Source organism: Gavia stellata, chromosome 1 (genome assembly GCF_030936135.1).
Source record: "Gavia stellata isolate bGavSte3 chromosome 1, bGavSte3.hap2, whole genome shotgun sequence".
NCBI lineage: Eukaryota > Metazoa > Chordata > Aves > Gaviiformes > Gaviidae > Gavia > Gavia stellata.
In genome coordinates this window covers 66,783,584-66,798,014 of record NC_082594.1, presented here as the reverse complement: position 1 = coordinate 66,798,014, position 14,431 = coordinate 66,783,584, and the positions used below count along the sequence as shown (strand labels likewise).

The following is a 14,431-nucleotide window of genomic DNA, read 5'->3' as shown; positions in this document are numbered from 1 at the left end:
AATGTTACACTTAATAGCCTTACTGCAATAATGCTTGGTGCAAGAAGACTAAAATCAAGTTTTTGTAGCAGACCTGTAAATGTGGAATTAACCTTTTCCCAGCTTTCTTGTCCTGGAGACTCTCTACAGTTCCTCCCCCTCAAATCTGCCTGTTGCCACTGCAACTGTTGGAGAAAGCTGCTTGAACATAAGCTAAAAGAAATGCTTTTTCTGTTTCTTCTGCTGTTGCATCATTACATTATGGCACCCATCAGCATAGGAAGTTGTGAAAGCCAGAAGCATAAATGCGTTCAAAAGAGATTGCACGCATTTGTGGACAACAGGTTCATTCACAACTGTTCAACCTAATGCAACTTCTGTCTCAGGAACTCTGTGCATCACCGATTACCAGAAGTTGAGAGGGTAGCTGGAGGAAGGATCATGGTATGCTTGACATGTTGCTGACAGTCTTTCTCTCAGCATCTAGCTCTGTCCCTTAGCAGAAATGGATGCAGAATGAGAGGGACTCCGAGTCCAATCCATTATGGCCGTTCTGTGCCTGCTTGACAAGACACGCAAGTTTACAAACAATACCGGTAGGGAAGTTATTTTATATATTCAAGTAGGCATTAGGCTTGTTTCAAATCATTAATAGTGGTGTGGATATCACATGTATCACATATCTAAGATAATGAAGGAATGCTTCAACAGGAAGATGGCATAGAGGGATTGAAGGGCAACAACACGATCTGGAAATGCTCTGGTTCAACATCGTTAATCCATGTGCTTCTTCAACCAGTCAATGTATTTGGATACCCTTGTGTAAACCCCATATCTGCCTTTAACAGCACAGCCCTTTCCCCAGCTGACAATCCCAGTCAGAAACCAAGTGTTCTTGTACTTTGTAGCATGAGGTCCACCACTGTCTCCCTTGCAGGAGTCTTTAATGCCAGTCAAGTCTCCTGCACAGAACATATTCTCTGTAATATTTAAATCGGTTTCCTTTTCACATTCTTGTGTCTTTACACGTGGCAAATCAACTCTCATCAGAACAGAAGAGGTGGCACCTCCTTCTAGTAGCCGTCCCCATCCGCTCACTGTGGAGAACTTGATGGAGGACAGTTCATACACTGCAAACCGTTTTTCAGGCAAACATATTGGCACCACGTAATCAGTGAGATTCACAGGTGTTTGCAGGCTCAGGAGGGCAATATCGTTATTGACTTGTCCATTCACGTATCCTTCATGAATGATTATCCTGGCAACTCTACTTTCTTGCTCGGTTTTCTCATCGTCATTTATTGCGTGTTCACCTGGAAAAGTTATTAATCGTAGGTCATGTGAGGCAGCTCCTTGATTCCTCAGAAGTTGGAGGAGATAGGAGGTTTCTAGTCTGACACCTCTTAAGGACAATTCCTGTATGCTACCAAAGCTTGCACGTTTTGTCTTTTACTCGGGTTTGTCAGGATGAGAAGCTGCCACCACAGCCACAGCTTGCTAACACGAGGAGGGGAAGATGATACATACCCAGTCTCACCCGAAGCTGTTTAACATGAGTATACTCCAAACAGTGAGCTGCAGTGACCACCCACTCTGGGGAAAGCAGGGTACCGCCACACTTTCCTTTCTGATCCTGAAGTATAAGCGCCTGCCAACATAAAACAAATTTATGTCTTACATCAAATGTGCACTCGACCTGAATCTCAGTAGTCAGGTTCTATATTGCTTCTTTCTGTCACTTTATGCAACTGTGTTTGAGAATACAGTGCTGCTTGTCTGGAGAATTTAGGAGGGGGGAGTCTTTCCATTGTCATTTTCTCCATCTTGTAGTATGGACCCTGCCTATTATGGCCAAGAGCATACCCCTGCAAGCTGCAGCTAAAATTCTTGCTGGCGATAAAGTTAAGGACTAAGGGGTCAGGGGATGGAGGAGGTTGTAGTACCGCTCCACTCCTATGAAAGCTGGCGCTCCAGAACAAGGCTAAGATGCATGATTGAAACAGGTGGATCTGCTGGCTACGGATGAAGAAGGAATTTGGTTGTCCAGACCTGGCACTTTTTATGGGTTTTTAACATAATAGATGTAAAACAATGAATTTAAGATAGCGTTTTCATAAGGAAAAAAAAGGCAATGAAAGATTTCTGAAGACTCACTTGCCATGGACATTCACCTGGAGGACAGATTAAACCACCTACTATCCTCCCCTGTGCAGTTGCATTTTTTTTTGCCAGCACTGGTATTTTTCCACATGGGTATTTCACTGAAAAAAAAGAAAAAAAAAACACAACAAAGGGCAGCAAGTGTGATTTTATTGCACTGAATTCACAGCAAAATGTGTAAGGTATTCAGTGAAGTTATGTTAGCTGAAAAACTGGTTTCTGGTCTGGGAGCATGGGTTCTCAAAAGTAATTTAAAGCAGCTCAGCAGGTAAGTAGTCTTTTTGTTTGGAAACAGCCAGAAATGCTTTTACAAATAGAGTGCAGGCCCATACATTATCATTGACATATATTCACCTACCACAGGAGTTTGCAAACAATATACCTGCTTAAGATATACGTCAACACAATGAGGTATGCTGCAGGCTGGAGAGCAAAAGTGACTTTGTCAAGCTTTGTAGCCTACCTATTTTCAGCAACCCTGCTGACTTTAACTCAGTTGTAGTAAGTGCGCAGCATCCATGGCATGGTGAGACACATGCTTAAGCATGGGACGTGCAGCTTGCTATCCCTTGTTTGGGTGGACCCGAAGATCTCCTGAGAGCAGACACTATATCTTCTGGTTTGCCTCCCAGCAGACTGTGCCTAGTTTGCTTGGGTCCAGAGCATCCTTGATTCTTCCAGACCGCACATCTCAGTCTAAGGTCTGTTTTTAGCCTGAGCAAGCATGTGAAGATTGGCAATAAGAGAACCAAATCTTGAGGAGTGAACCTGCGACTGAGCTGCAGCGCAGAGGAAGCCTTGCTGTTTTCAGTACATCCTTCACCCAACAGATTTTTCCTTTCAAGAAGAAGAAGATCTACCTTTGGGTTTTTTTGTGCGCCACGTGGCTGTGCTGTAACTGGACACACTGTCCCTTACACCCATCAGTCACTCTGCAATAAGGCTGTGAGGACGAGTGCTCACCCTCTATCACTTTGGGAGCCAGGGCCCTATAGTCTGTGCTGAGCTAGATCCAACATCCCCACGGATCTGTAATAGCCTGAACATGCCGATTACTTCACCTGATGGAAAAACAGCATCAAGCTTTTACAGGGACAGGCAAGGTATGGAGAAACAGGACTGGCTCTTTGGTGGCAGCTGCTGGAAGGTCAGCATAGACGTAACACAAACCCATACCCTCTAACGCTATATGCAGGGCAATGCAAGTTTGGGCGTTTGAAAGAGACATTGTGAGAGATGACAGAAGGACGGTGAAGGGACTGGCAGCCTGGCAGTTACACAGTTTTGTCTCCTTGCAACACACGGTCAGTGCTACGGGTATTTTGGTCCCCAAGAAGTAAGCAGCAACAAACACATCTTCCTCGCAGGGGAAGACACGCTGAAAAGCCTGTGGAGAATATTGAACTCATTGTTCTCAGCTTTTAACAAAAGCAGCTTTCCCATCACGTGGTATTGCAGAATCTGCTAATAAGGGATAAGCACGTTACTAGACATTGTTTTCTGATGAAATTGCTGTTGTTGAAAGCTAGGTTGTCATTATCAGTTCTCTGCATGAGTGCTCCACTGAGGTGTGTGTAGGGGGCCGTTACCCCTCAGAATTACTTCGCATGTTCCCTGCAGCTCTGTCCATTATTTTCATACCCCCAGGGGTCTCTTTTTCCCCTCTAATAAAGTAATTGAAGTAGGCATCTGCAATAGAGTCAGGTGCCAGCTTATGTATTGGAAAAATAATTAACTTGTGCTATCCTAGTCCCAGTTGAAATTTAACTTGTTAGATGAGTAAGAGAAATATCTAGGCGTAGTGTCTAGAGGAATACTGAAAGTGTATTGGTCCTACCAAATAGGAAAAAAAAGGGAAAAAAAATAGAATAACTGATTTTCTCTGGTTTTAATAGGCCTCTTCCTCTCTTGACTCCTGTGCTGAAATAAATATGGTAATAAAATCCATAGTCACAAATTCAGATTGGAGATCCAACAGTAAAACAATGGTGCCCCAAAAATACTTTACAAAATTTTTTACCTCTGGGGCCAGGAAGGAGGAGTCCAAAAGGCTCCCTGCTCAGTGTGCACACTTCCATCCATCTGCTTTTCTGGGATGTCTAACTTCCACCAGAAGCCCAAACCTACTGCTCTGGACTCTGCCCTTGAAGAAGCGGTGGGTAGCTGCTGGCCAAGGGTTATACCTTGCACTTCCTGATGTGTACATGAAAACTTTTCTTTCAGGGCTGGCTTAGACTTAGCATCGGACTATTAGTATCTTACCTTGGGGAATGCAGGACACGCCATCGCTTGCTAAAGCGTAATCGTCTGCACAGAAGCACACTCGTTTTTCAGACTGCTTGTCAGTACAGTACTGTTCACAGCCACCGTTGTCGTAAATGCACTTCAGTTTGTCAGCCATGGCTAAGGTCAGAGAAAGAGTATTTAGGTTTCCAAATGTGGATTTTGGTGCTTACCATGAGTCAACTGCGACTTGAAATGTTGACAGGGAATCAAGGCAGCAAAGCAGATTTCTGTGATTTATGTACAGCGACTGCATGAAAAACACCCTCCATTTGGCAAAAGCGAGGCAGACCTGGATCTCCAGGGGTTAGGGAACAAAAGTCTATGCCTAAGAAACACACACCTAAAATTAAATCAGTCTGCATTTATAATGTATCATCTGAGCTGTCTGGAAGTGTTGTAACTGTGTGGCAACCATTGTAATATATGACTGAAAAATTATAACTATTTTGTGTTTTGGCATTTGGCAGAAGGATGCTCTGACTGTTGAGACTGCCTGGTCAGACTTGACGAGTGCCTAGTCCTTGTTTGGGCTTAGCATGTTGTGACGGTATAAGTAAGTGTAACACTCAGTATGCAGCGCCTGCTGAAATCAATGGAAAGACTTCGTTAACCACTGGATCTGTCCCCTCAGGTTTCGTACGATGCATATGCAGCGTAATTCTCATTCACATACTGCAACAACCTTCTAGTCAAAGTAACTTCAGCACTTGGGTAGGAAAAAAATTTCCTACTTTTCTCTCAGACAAGGCAAAAAAGGCAATTTTTTGTTTTTTTACAAAGTCATCAAAGGGTAATAATTATCTTGGTGCCTTGCAGTGCCTGACTGCCAGCTGGTTAGATCCATCATATGACACTGCAGGCAGTGTGAACAGTAGCTGTCATTGTTAGAATGATGCAGAATGATAATGATTGCTACTGTTTATCTCAATGCCTTGCATTTGAATTAATAAAGACATTTTTATTTTGTTAAGCTATGCCGGAGCTGACCTTTTTCACAGCTTTTGCCCTCATATTCAATGGGACAGCGGCACACATAATCCTGAAACTGGTCGTCACAACTCCCGCCGTTCTGACAGGGGTTGGAGTCGCACTGGTTAGGGTCTGTAAAAACATTCAGTGTCAGTCCGGCTCACGAGAAGAGCTGCAGCAGCAGGGATGTTTTCGCAGCTGCTGGAACATCCCGAATGATCGTACCGGAATAGATGTGCCAGAACTCTTTCTGGAAGAAAAAGATGCAAGATTTAATTAACGAAAAATTAACTCAGGTTAAGTCCTACAGCCCTTGTAGTACAAGAGGGGCTACAGGCAGCCCCAGTAATGCCCCTTTGCCTTTATAATTTATGAAAGTTGATACCCATAAAATATGCTACATTATTTCCTACATTCTACATTATTTTTATAATTGACTGAATTTATGATTGACTGAAACAGATGTTGCACAATGCAATAATTTAACATATTGTCAGGCCAGGAATTACTGGAGGGGCTGAGAATACAACTTAGAGAGCATCCACTTCCCCACCATCCCCCAGATCGGTACTGCCTGGGCTGGCCCATGCAGTATGCCCTCCTGCAACTCACTCCTACTGCACATCCCCCTGTAAATATAAGAGAAAGATGCAAACAGCAGGACACAAAGTGCTTTTTTTGCTCTCATGGTTTAAAGTGTCAAAGCACACCCTTGAGTAGGGGGAGTCCATCTGACAGTGAGCACTCACCCAGACCCCTGTTACTTACTGTCCTTTCATCATCATGGTAAATCTCTCTTGCTTCCTCAAAGGAACACTTTTCTTCCATGCATTCCCGCTCTAGTGACCCCAGTTTTATCTCTTCGAAGAAGCTGTTGGCTCGTCTTTGCCTTTGCAAAACGCTGCTTGCCTCTTCCTGCTTTAGAAAGACTGAAAAACAGTGGCATGTTCTGTTTGTCATACAGCTGCGCTCTCCAGACAGAGAGGCCGGGGGGGATGATTTCCCCTGAAAGCTTTTCTGCTTCCCAGGCTTTTTCTGACATACTTTAGAAAAGAAATGGGCAAATGTGAAAGAGCCTCCTTTCTCTGGCCTGCCTCCCAGGTAAAGTGGCAGCACATGAAATGTACAGAGCCCAGAGCTTAAGAGAAGACGGCATGTCACACCACTGTTGTACATCAGCAACTCCTAAGGCACCATCGCATGTCATATAGTAGGTCTCAACAGGCACAGCACAGTTTCTTTCAATTCTAGCAGCTGAAAAGCATGTGTTGCTTTATCTAGCACTGATGTACATGGCGACACCCAATTTTCCTGTACTCGCTGCAGTAAGTCAGTCATTTGGTGACTGGTGGACCACAGTCACCCCTAACTCCCCAGTGCTCCGTTCCGCACCCATGTTATCATCTCACACCCTTTCACTCTTTGGCCCTGCAGAAGGGACTTCCCCGGCCACTGATAGACCACAATTTTACAACAACTGCTTTAATATATTTATCTTTTTAGTTTTCTTCTGTAAAAAGGGTACGTTTAAGGTACATAGGAGGGCTGGACAATGCTGTTTGTTTGCACTGCGGATGGCTCCTAGTTGCTGTCAGCACCACAGACCACAGCCACGTGGGTCTTCTCTCCATGTGTCTCTGCCATGCTTTGGAAAGACATTGGGTACACAGGTTCAATAGCAGACGTGAGAAGATCTCACATCATAGAGCTTCATCAACTTCCAGCTGACAGAAGTATGCACTGAAAGAGTTGATAGCATTGTCATCATGCTGATCTGCTCCTTGGCTTCAGGATACAAGCACATCACACAACTATGCCCTCCTGGTATAATTCAGGAGAATGAACAAGAAGTCCCAGTGCTGTGGTGTACTTTTGCTCCATGGACTACACAGAACAAGTCTTGAAATAATGAATTTTGCATTTTTTTCTCCTCCATGTCAGTAGGGGATTCTGGAGCTTCATGATACATTTCAGCACTTTTAACTATTTCAGCTGGGATTGTAGGTAGATTTGGGGATTGAGGCTGATGTATATCCCTGCCTTTCCCACAGGACACTCCACTACATGACCCGTGAGAGAGCCGGAGTTACCTCCTACCTGCTGGAAGGGCCCTGAGGTGGTTGCTGAAGGACGAGACTCATGTGTGTCCTCACTGACATACATAAAAACATAAATCCTGAGAGGGCTTATTCCAGTCTGGTGAGGTGTCTCTAAACATTTGTGTCTAATCAGAACATTTGCTGAATTACATGCAAAATAGTGGTAATTTTCCCTACATTTCAAAGTTACTTGAATAAAATATTGTGTGGCATGCATTGAATTTATCCCAGGGTGCTTCATAAACATTTGCCCGTTGTTGAAGGAATGTCAGCTGGGTCTTTCTGCTGTGATTTCAAAGTCAGGCCATACACATTTAATGTGGCTTTCTTTAAAGGCTTTTAATTAACCTTACACTGCAGATACATGACACGTGTCAGTGCACAGGCACAGACTCTGACAGAGGAGTGTGCCTGGGGACATCCTCCCGCTTTTATTTTGGCGTTCTCCACTTACATTGAAACGCCTTCAACTTTGCTACATATTTTTCCAGCTTTGTTCACTGCAGTGTGGGAGACCCAGTCAATGCCTAACCGGGAATCTGAAAGCACTGGGTCTGCTTTGTTAGTTTGGGAGCTGATTTTCAGACACGTACTGGCGCCACCAAAGGGCTACCACCTCACTGCCTTCTGCTGCTGCCAAAAGAGGGTGGATCCTCACCTCTTTAATTTCTCAGCTGAATGACAGACTGCTGATTCTTTGCTTTGAAAAATACCACAGTTCAATATGAAATAATAATAAATCCAAGTTCCTTTTTTCACGTAGTGGGCAGACAGCTGATGGGTTGCCTGCTGTCTGTGCAGTGAGATAATAGATTCACTTAGCAGTCCAGAGGTGCCTTTCCTTAGCTGGCAAAATAAGCGTGTGGACGCTATCCCTGAAAGCAAACAAGAGCTTTGGACTAACTCACAGGCACAATCAGAGGCAGGACAAACATGCAACAGTGCTCAAAACTTGCAATGAAAATTACATCTAAATAAGAGGAGAGAGGTCCGTTGCCGGTAAACATAATTACAGCCATATCCTCCAACATACCTGCATCCAGAGAAAGAGGAATCAGTAGCAGAAAGCAGAGAAACAAAGCCATGCATTGCCTGGAAACCATGATGAACCATGCGAGCCAGCGTCCTGGTAGTGTATTGACATTTCAGCAAGGACTGTTTGGCCAAAGAGCTTAGCTTCAAATGCTCAGAGCCAGAGGAGGGGCCGGCGAGTCATGGAAACACAAAAAGATCCATGACAGGCGAGCTGAGCAGAAGGGCACATGCAAATCCTGCCACGTGCCCTTTTCATGCAAGCAGGGAGCTTGGTTTTGAAGCGTGCTCTCCTGACCTGTGCAAAGGCTATGCTGATTACACAGGCTGCCTACCCCAGGCCTTCATTTTATATTTAACACAGCTTTTTCTTGAGAAACATAAATGTGGGACCCCGCATCTGTATGACTGGCACTAACTTGACCACATAGCCCCGCACGCAGAGAGCAGCGACCTGATATTTATCTTGAATTGGCAATCGAGATACGGCCTTTCGGTGCTTTGGAGTATGATCAAACCACTGACATCTCTCCTTTCCCATTTTTCCATCACCAATTGAAACTGCACTTCTGGCTGAATTTACTTGGAGACACTAATTAACCAGCAAGAAACACCCTACACTGTTTTTCTCCATCTTTACTGCAAGACCCAGGTGGCCTGCACAAGTTGTACCAGCTGGAAGAGGCGCTGAGCTGATCCACTTTATATTTCATTAGTAATGATAGGTGTTTGAGGGGCTAATCTGCAGACAATGTTTCATCCGGAACACAAGCAGTCCTCTGATTTAATGGAAATCAATTAATGGCATCAGACTAGAGAGCTGACAACATTCTTGGGGAAATATTTACTTAAGATAGCAGCGAGGTAAAGAGCATGTTTGTATATGAGGAGTGAAGCATTGCCTGAGGGCTGGAGGATTTTCCAGGCCGTTCTCTCCTTCCTGCATGGAAAGGAAGGAGGGTCAGCTCTGCATCTCAACACTACAGCCGAGTAAAGCAACAGGTGGATTTTAACTTTGCTGCCAAGGCTCAGCGTAAAGTTCCCTGCAGAAGTCGTGATTGCTTAGGAAAGCCGGGCTCCCGGCCGTTCTTCGCGTGCTTTCCTGTTATTTAGTGGCGGTGCGCACGCACAGCTGGACATCCTGCTTTGAAATCACTTTCCCAAGAGGGGCCATCCAGGCACTTCTCCGGTCGCAGCCTGGCCAATTCCCAGCAGCCCGGTTCCTGGGACAGCCGGGGATCGGCGGCAGGTCCTGTCGCAGGGCAGAGGAAGGAGGCCAGTTGCTGGAATACAAAAGGAGCTACAGCAGCCCCACGCTGTCCCCATTTCTGCTTTTTGGGAACCCTCTCCACACCTCATAGCCTGCCAACACAGTCCTCATTCCTTGTTCACTTGCCTACAGCAGTGAGCTGAAAATAGCAAGGGCATGTTCAGCTTAGCAAGACCAAAGCTAAGCTTGTTGGAGCTGCTTGAAAATTTCTCTTTCTCTCATCTTCTTGGGGAAAAGATCTAGCCCCATCTATTTGAACGAGTCACACAGATCAGAGCATGAGGCTGTGCCTCCCACACATGAAGCCAGCCTAGGTCTGTTCCTCTTGGCCCCCCCCCAGCTACGTTTCCTTAGGCTGGATGGGTATGTCCCTGGCAGGGAGGGTGGGGTGGCCGCCACTCCATGGGGGCATCACAGCACCGCTGCACCACGGCACCCCTTCACTTTCTCATCTAGTTTGCAGATCCTGTACATCCTTTAGGACTGATGCAGTATTTTCCTTCTTTCTTCCTTCCTCTGTTGATGTCCCTTAAGTATGAAAGATTTTGCTTTTATTGCTTGGGAATACAGCCAAACATTCAGTTATTATTTTTAGAGCCCAGGGAGAAGCCAAAGTGCTGGGAACAACAGTCAGTTCATGTGGGGACAGTCCTTCTTCCAAGAAAAGTTCTTGTGATTAGGTTTCATTAGGGATGAGAGGGATGACCGTGCCCATGAGGAGGGTCACTAGGGATTCAGCAGTCCCAGGACTTCATTACAGCTCTTCGCTCATGAACTTCATATTCACAGGTCTCATCTCAAAGCTGTTTCCTACTAACTTCAGCCGGGCCACTTCTTTGGTTAAAGAGCTGTGTTTTTAAAGAAGAGCTCCCCTTCCTTCCTGTCTTACACCCCAGCCAGAGAAGCAAATGTCAGTTTGTTAGCTTTTTTCCCCCAGAAGATCTTACTTCATTTTTCTTCTTGTGTGGTCTTTCTGTAGCTCATGAGAATTGCCCTGGTATTCTGCTCTATAAATCTCCTTGCCAGTGCAGGCTTCAGCCTTGGCCTATGTTTTCTAAGCAATTTCAAGGAAAATATTAATGCAAACATGCACCCCTGCTGCTCATGGGTGCTACTAGAGTCAGTTTGGGGACAGCTGTTCAAAAAATATGATTTAGGGCATTTTTTAATATATGCTTTGGATGTGCCAAAGTTGGTTTATTTCCAAAAAAAAACCCCCATGCTAAAAAACCTAAACATGAAAAATGTTAACAATGTGAAATAAAAAAATCTACAGCGGAAACATTAGCCTGGAAGACACGACGAACTGATGTCTCAGAACATACTGTTCTTTATTCTTGTTTTGTTTCCTACTGACATTTTTCAAAGAAAAACTCTTATGACTTTGCTATTTTTAGTTTCATATTTTGGGTTGAAGAGAAGACAGGTATGGAAGCTATTGGGAACTGGCAACTTGATCTGATCCAGCAGGTCACTAGTCATTTAAACATGAGTTTTCTAGTCAGCACTCAGGAACAATTTAAAAAAATAAATCAGTATGATTTCTATTTCAAAGAGCCCGTAAGAGATCATTTGAGTAGGCTGACAAGGCTGTGTCTAGGTAAGAAAGGTTTAGGAAAAGGCTGCCTCATGAATTTATGGAAAATTCCATTTAAATCTCCAATAACAATAGTAACTTGCCATCATTCATTTATCAGACTAATTAAAAGCAAGCCAAGCCTGTGATCAAGTTAATAATTTCCAGGTTCTGTTTTAGTAATCTATAAATATACAACTATCATGCTACTAAGCTTTAAAGCAAATTATTCACTTTTTAGACCTCAAAAGAGAACTGTTTCTTTCCAGGAGAAAATTACTTGCCTGTTGACTTAGTTCTGTATCCCTATAGAGCAAATATTTTCATAAAGAGGAAGTAGAAGATGGGGAGATAATATTTTTGAGAATTTGTGACCGGCTCTGAATACAAGTGCTTAACATTTTATTTTTTAATCTTGATGTAGGTTATTTCTTCCTCTTCTTTTGCTGCCTGAGGAGAAGGATAACTGAAGATACTCAGTAATAAAGGAAACAAAAGACATAGAAAAATTAGATTTAAAATAAAGGCAGTGTGCCCCAAAGTTTGTTTATGCCACCTATCGCAGTTGGTCATTAGAAATACTAACTCTGCTACAGCCCTTCTCTTGACTGTGTCCTGAGACCATCACTGGTAAATCCGTAGCCTTTTAAATGCAGCTGGGGACCTCGCTGTCTTGTCAGTTGACATCAAATGAGTAAATACAAAAAATTGGAAGGTGATTAATTGAGTCACTTCAATTGCTTTGTCAAAGATAATATTTCAGCACCAAAGTGGCTAATCTGAGTAAAAACCTTGCAGAATAAAAATGCAAAACTTGATCTTTGATTTTCTACCACCATCTTTAGGCTGCTGCTGGTACAGGCGGTGGTGGCTGCAGTGGTAGTTGGGAGAGGTGCAAAGATGCCCAGCAAGCATGTTTTAGTACATCATCTCTTCTTGTCTTACTGCTATAGGGCCTTCACGTTGTGGGTGATTTTGGCCTGTCTCTGCAGGGTCAGAGCCGTGGAGGAACTGGCAGAGCTCCTCGTGGTTTGCCTTTGCCCTGGCCGTGACTCAGCCTCTCCTTGCGAAGGGCTGAGGGACTCATCTTCTTGCTACGCTGCAAGGTTGGATGAGGAAATGTTGCTGCTTTGCCTTGCAGCCTGCTTTTTGTGTTCACCACGCTGCTTTTTTCTTGCGCGGCTTTGTCTAGACATAACGCTGCCCCCAGGTTTCTCGAGAAAAGGCTTGAGCTTTGGGTGAGGATGCTTCACTGTCAATGCCCTTCGGACCAAGCAAAGCGGTTGGAGCCCATTGACGGGGAGGGGGTGTGTCTGTGTGTTTATGTACGTATGACAAGATACTTTGAACTAACACCGCAGAGCAGCCAAGGGAGGGAATGGATGCTAAAACAGCTGTACCGGCCTTGCCCGCGCGCCAGCAGACCCCTCCAGCGCTTCACCGCCCAGGGCACCCCGTGCCCCTGCCCTGCTGCCTTCGGAAGCTGTCCCTGGTAGGAACCATGCTGACCTTGCAGAGGCTGTGGCCACGGGAGGAAGCGAGGGCACTACCTACCGCTCAGGGAGGGAACTGTGTGCCTGTTCTGGGAGCTGATCCAGCCAAAAACTGCCTGGGGAAGGGGGGACAATGTTGCTCCCTGGAGCTGGAGGGAGCACAGGTGTAATAGTGCAGCACTTGGGAGGGAGGAGGGGAGTTTGCTGCTGGGCTGGCGGCAGCCCTACGCACCAGCTACTTCGGCATATAATATGCAACATTTTTTCAAGCTGAAACATCTTTGTGCCCTGTGCTCCTCGCCCCACCAGCCCCATGTGCTCGGTTCAAAAAATAATCCATCCACTCTGCACTCTCCCTTCTCTACCTTCTGATCTCTGACTGACTGACGTGTTACAGCTGAGCATATCAGCCTGAGGTGCAGTGGCTTGAAAATACATGGAAAGGAATAAAAAAACCTAGGAGAAATCCAATACCATCTTGCTAGTGAGGGAGCTGGCATCCCTCTGCCTGAGCTCTGTCTCAGGAGCACCTCCTGCTATCTTTCAAGCAACAGCTCACCAATTAAGGAGGACACATGTTTTCATCCCCATAGTGGTATTTGAGCATGTTATTGCACAGCCTCCTGCATAGAAAAGTGACAAGCTCCAAGTTTCACAAGACTTAAATTTCTTTCCTGGATGTATTAAGGGAAGAAGGGGAAATTTTATAAATAAATGGGATAGCATTTAAAGAGGGTTTCTGGAAGTTGCCTGGAACAAAGTAAGTGGAGCACATCTAATACCTCGGCCAAAGGCCTTGAGTTGTCCTCCTGCCGCAACTGGCCTCACCCTGTCAGGGTGTTTGTAAGGGCAGGAGAAGCTATTTTATCAAGTGCTTTGCTATTAAAGGTCAGAAAAGTACCTTCCCCGCTTGGTCTTTACATGGCCATTCGTTCCTTTCGAGCTGCTTATGAGTCTCCAAAAAAATCTCATCTTTATCTTCCTTAACAGCTGTTAAAATAAACAGCAGTTATTGCTAATGTGGCCATCATAGCTTACATGTTACCCATTCATCACCTTTCAAATGAAAGCCCAGAGAATCTGTTTCAACATCTAAACATCTTAGTTTGATAATACAGTGTCTAGACACAGTTTACACCAAATCTTAAGGGACAACAGAATCTGGCTCTTCTATTCCTACATCTTAAGGCAATTGAATTTGGGTAGCTCCTGCATACCAAGCTGATCTGGCACTCACCCACACAAATCTAGGGAGACTGCTAATTCTGGGGACTCATGTGGACACTCACAACTTTACAGTGCAGTTCATAATAACCATCTGACATATGATACAGGCGAATCGGAGTCCCTGTCATTTTGAGAGAACTGATGTGAATTAGTTATGGTCCAAAGTCCTCAGTTTTGCTCACTGACAACATCTGTGCAGAATGGAGAAAGGGTTTTGAATTCCAACTAGCAAACAGCATCTGTATCTAGGAAAGACTGTGCTCCAACTTTGAGCCCGTTATCTAGCATGTAAGAAACCCAAGATGAGTCCACAGTGTTTGCAACAGGAAATAAACATCAT

The 14,431-nt window shown here is 44.7% G+C and overlaps 1 protein-coding gene across 1 annotated transcript; it reads right to left on the bottom strand.

Annotated features, from left to right (window-relative positions):
* Positions 1-753: 753 nt before the first annotated feature.
* Positions 754-8,596, bottom strand: F7 (coagulation factor VII). The gene is made up of 8 exons (XM_009812937.2): positions 8,527-8,596; positions 6,163-6,323; positions 5,620-5,644; positions 5,413-5,526; positions 4,402-4,542; positions 2,134-2,240; positions 1,507-1,627; positions 754-1,292 (listed from the first exon to the last, which is right to left on the bottom strand). The coding sequence occupies exons 1-8, from the start codon at positions 8,594-8,596 to the stop codon at positions 754-756; spliced, it is 1,278 nt and encodes a 425-aa protein (XP_009811239.1).
* Between the last annotated feature and the right edge of the window lie 5,835 nt (positions 8,597-14,431).

Bases quoted from the DNA above. Each gene is read 5' to 3' on its own strand.
- F7 (XM_009812937.2), bottom strand. From the start codon at position 8,596: ATGGTTTCCAGGCAATGCATGGCTTTGTTTCTCTGCTTTCTGCTACTG. The intron at 2,241-4,401 runs GTAAGATACTAA...CTTTTTTTTCAG, and splicing joins CGTGTCCTGCATTCCCCAAG to TGAAATACCCATGTGGAAAA. The intron at 1,293-1,506 runs GTATGTATCATC...TAACTTTTCCAG, and splicing joins ACAGCTTCGGGTGAGACTGG to GTGAACACGCAATAAATGAC.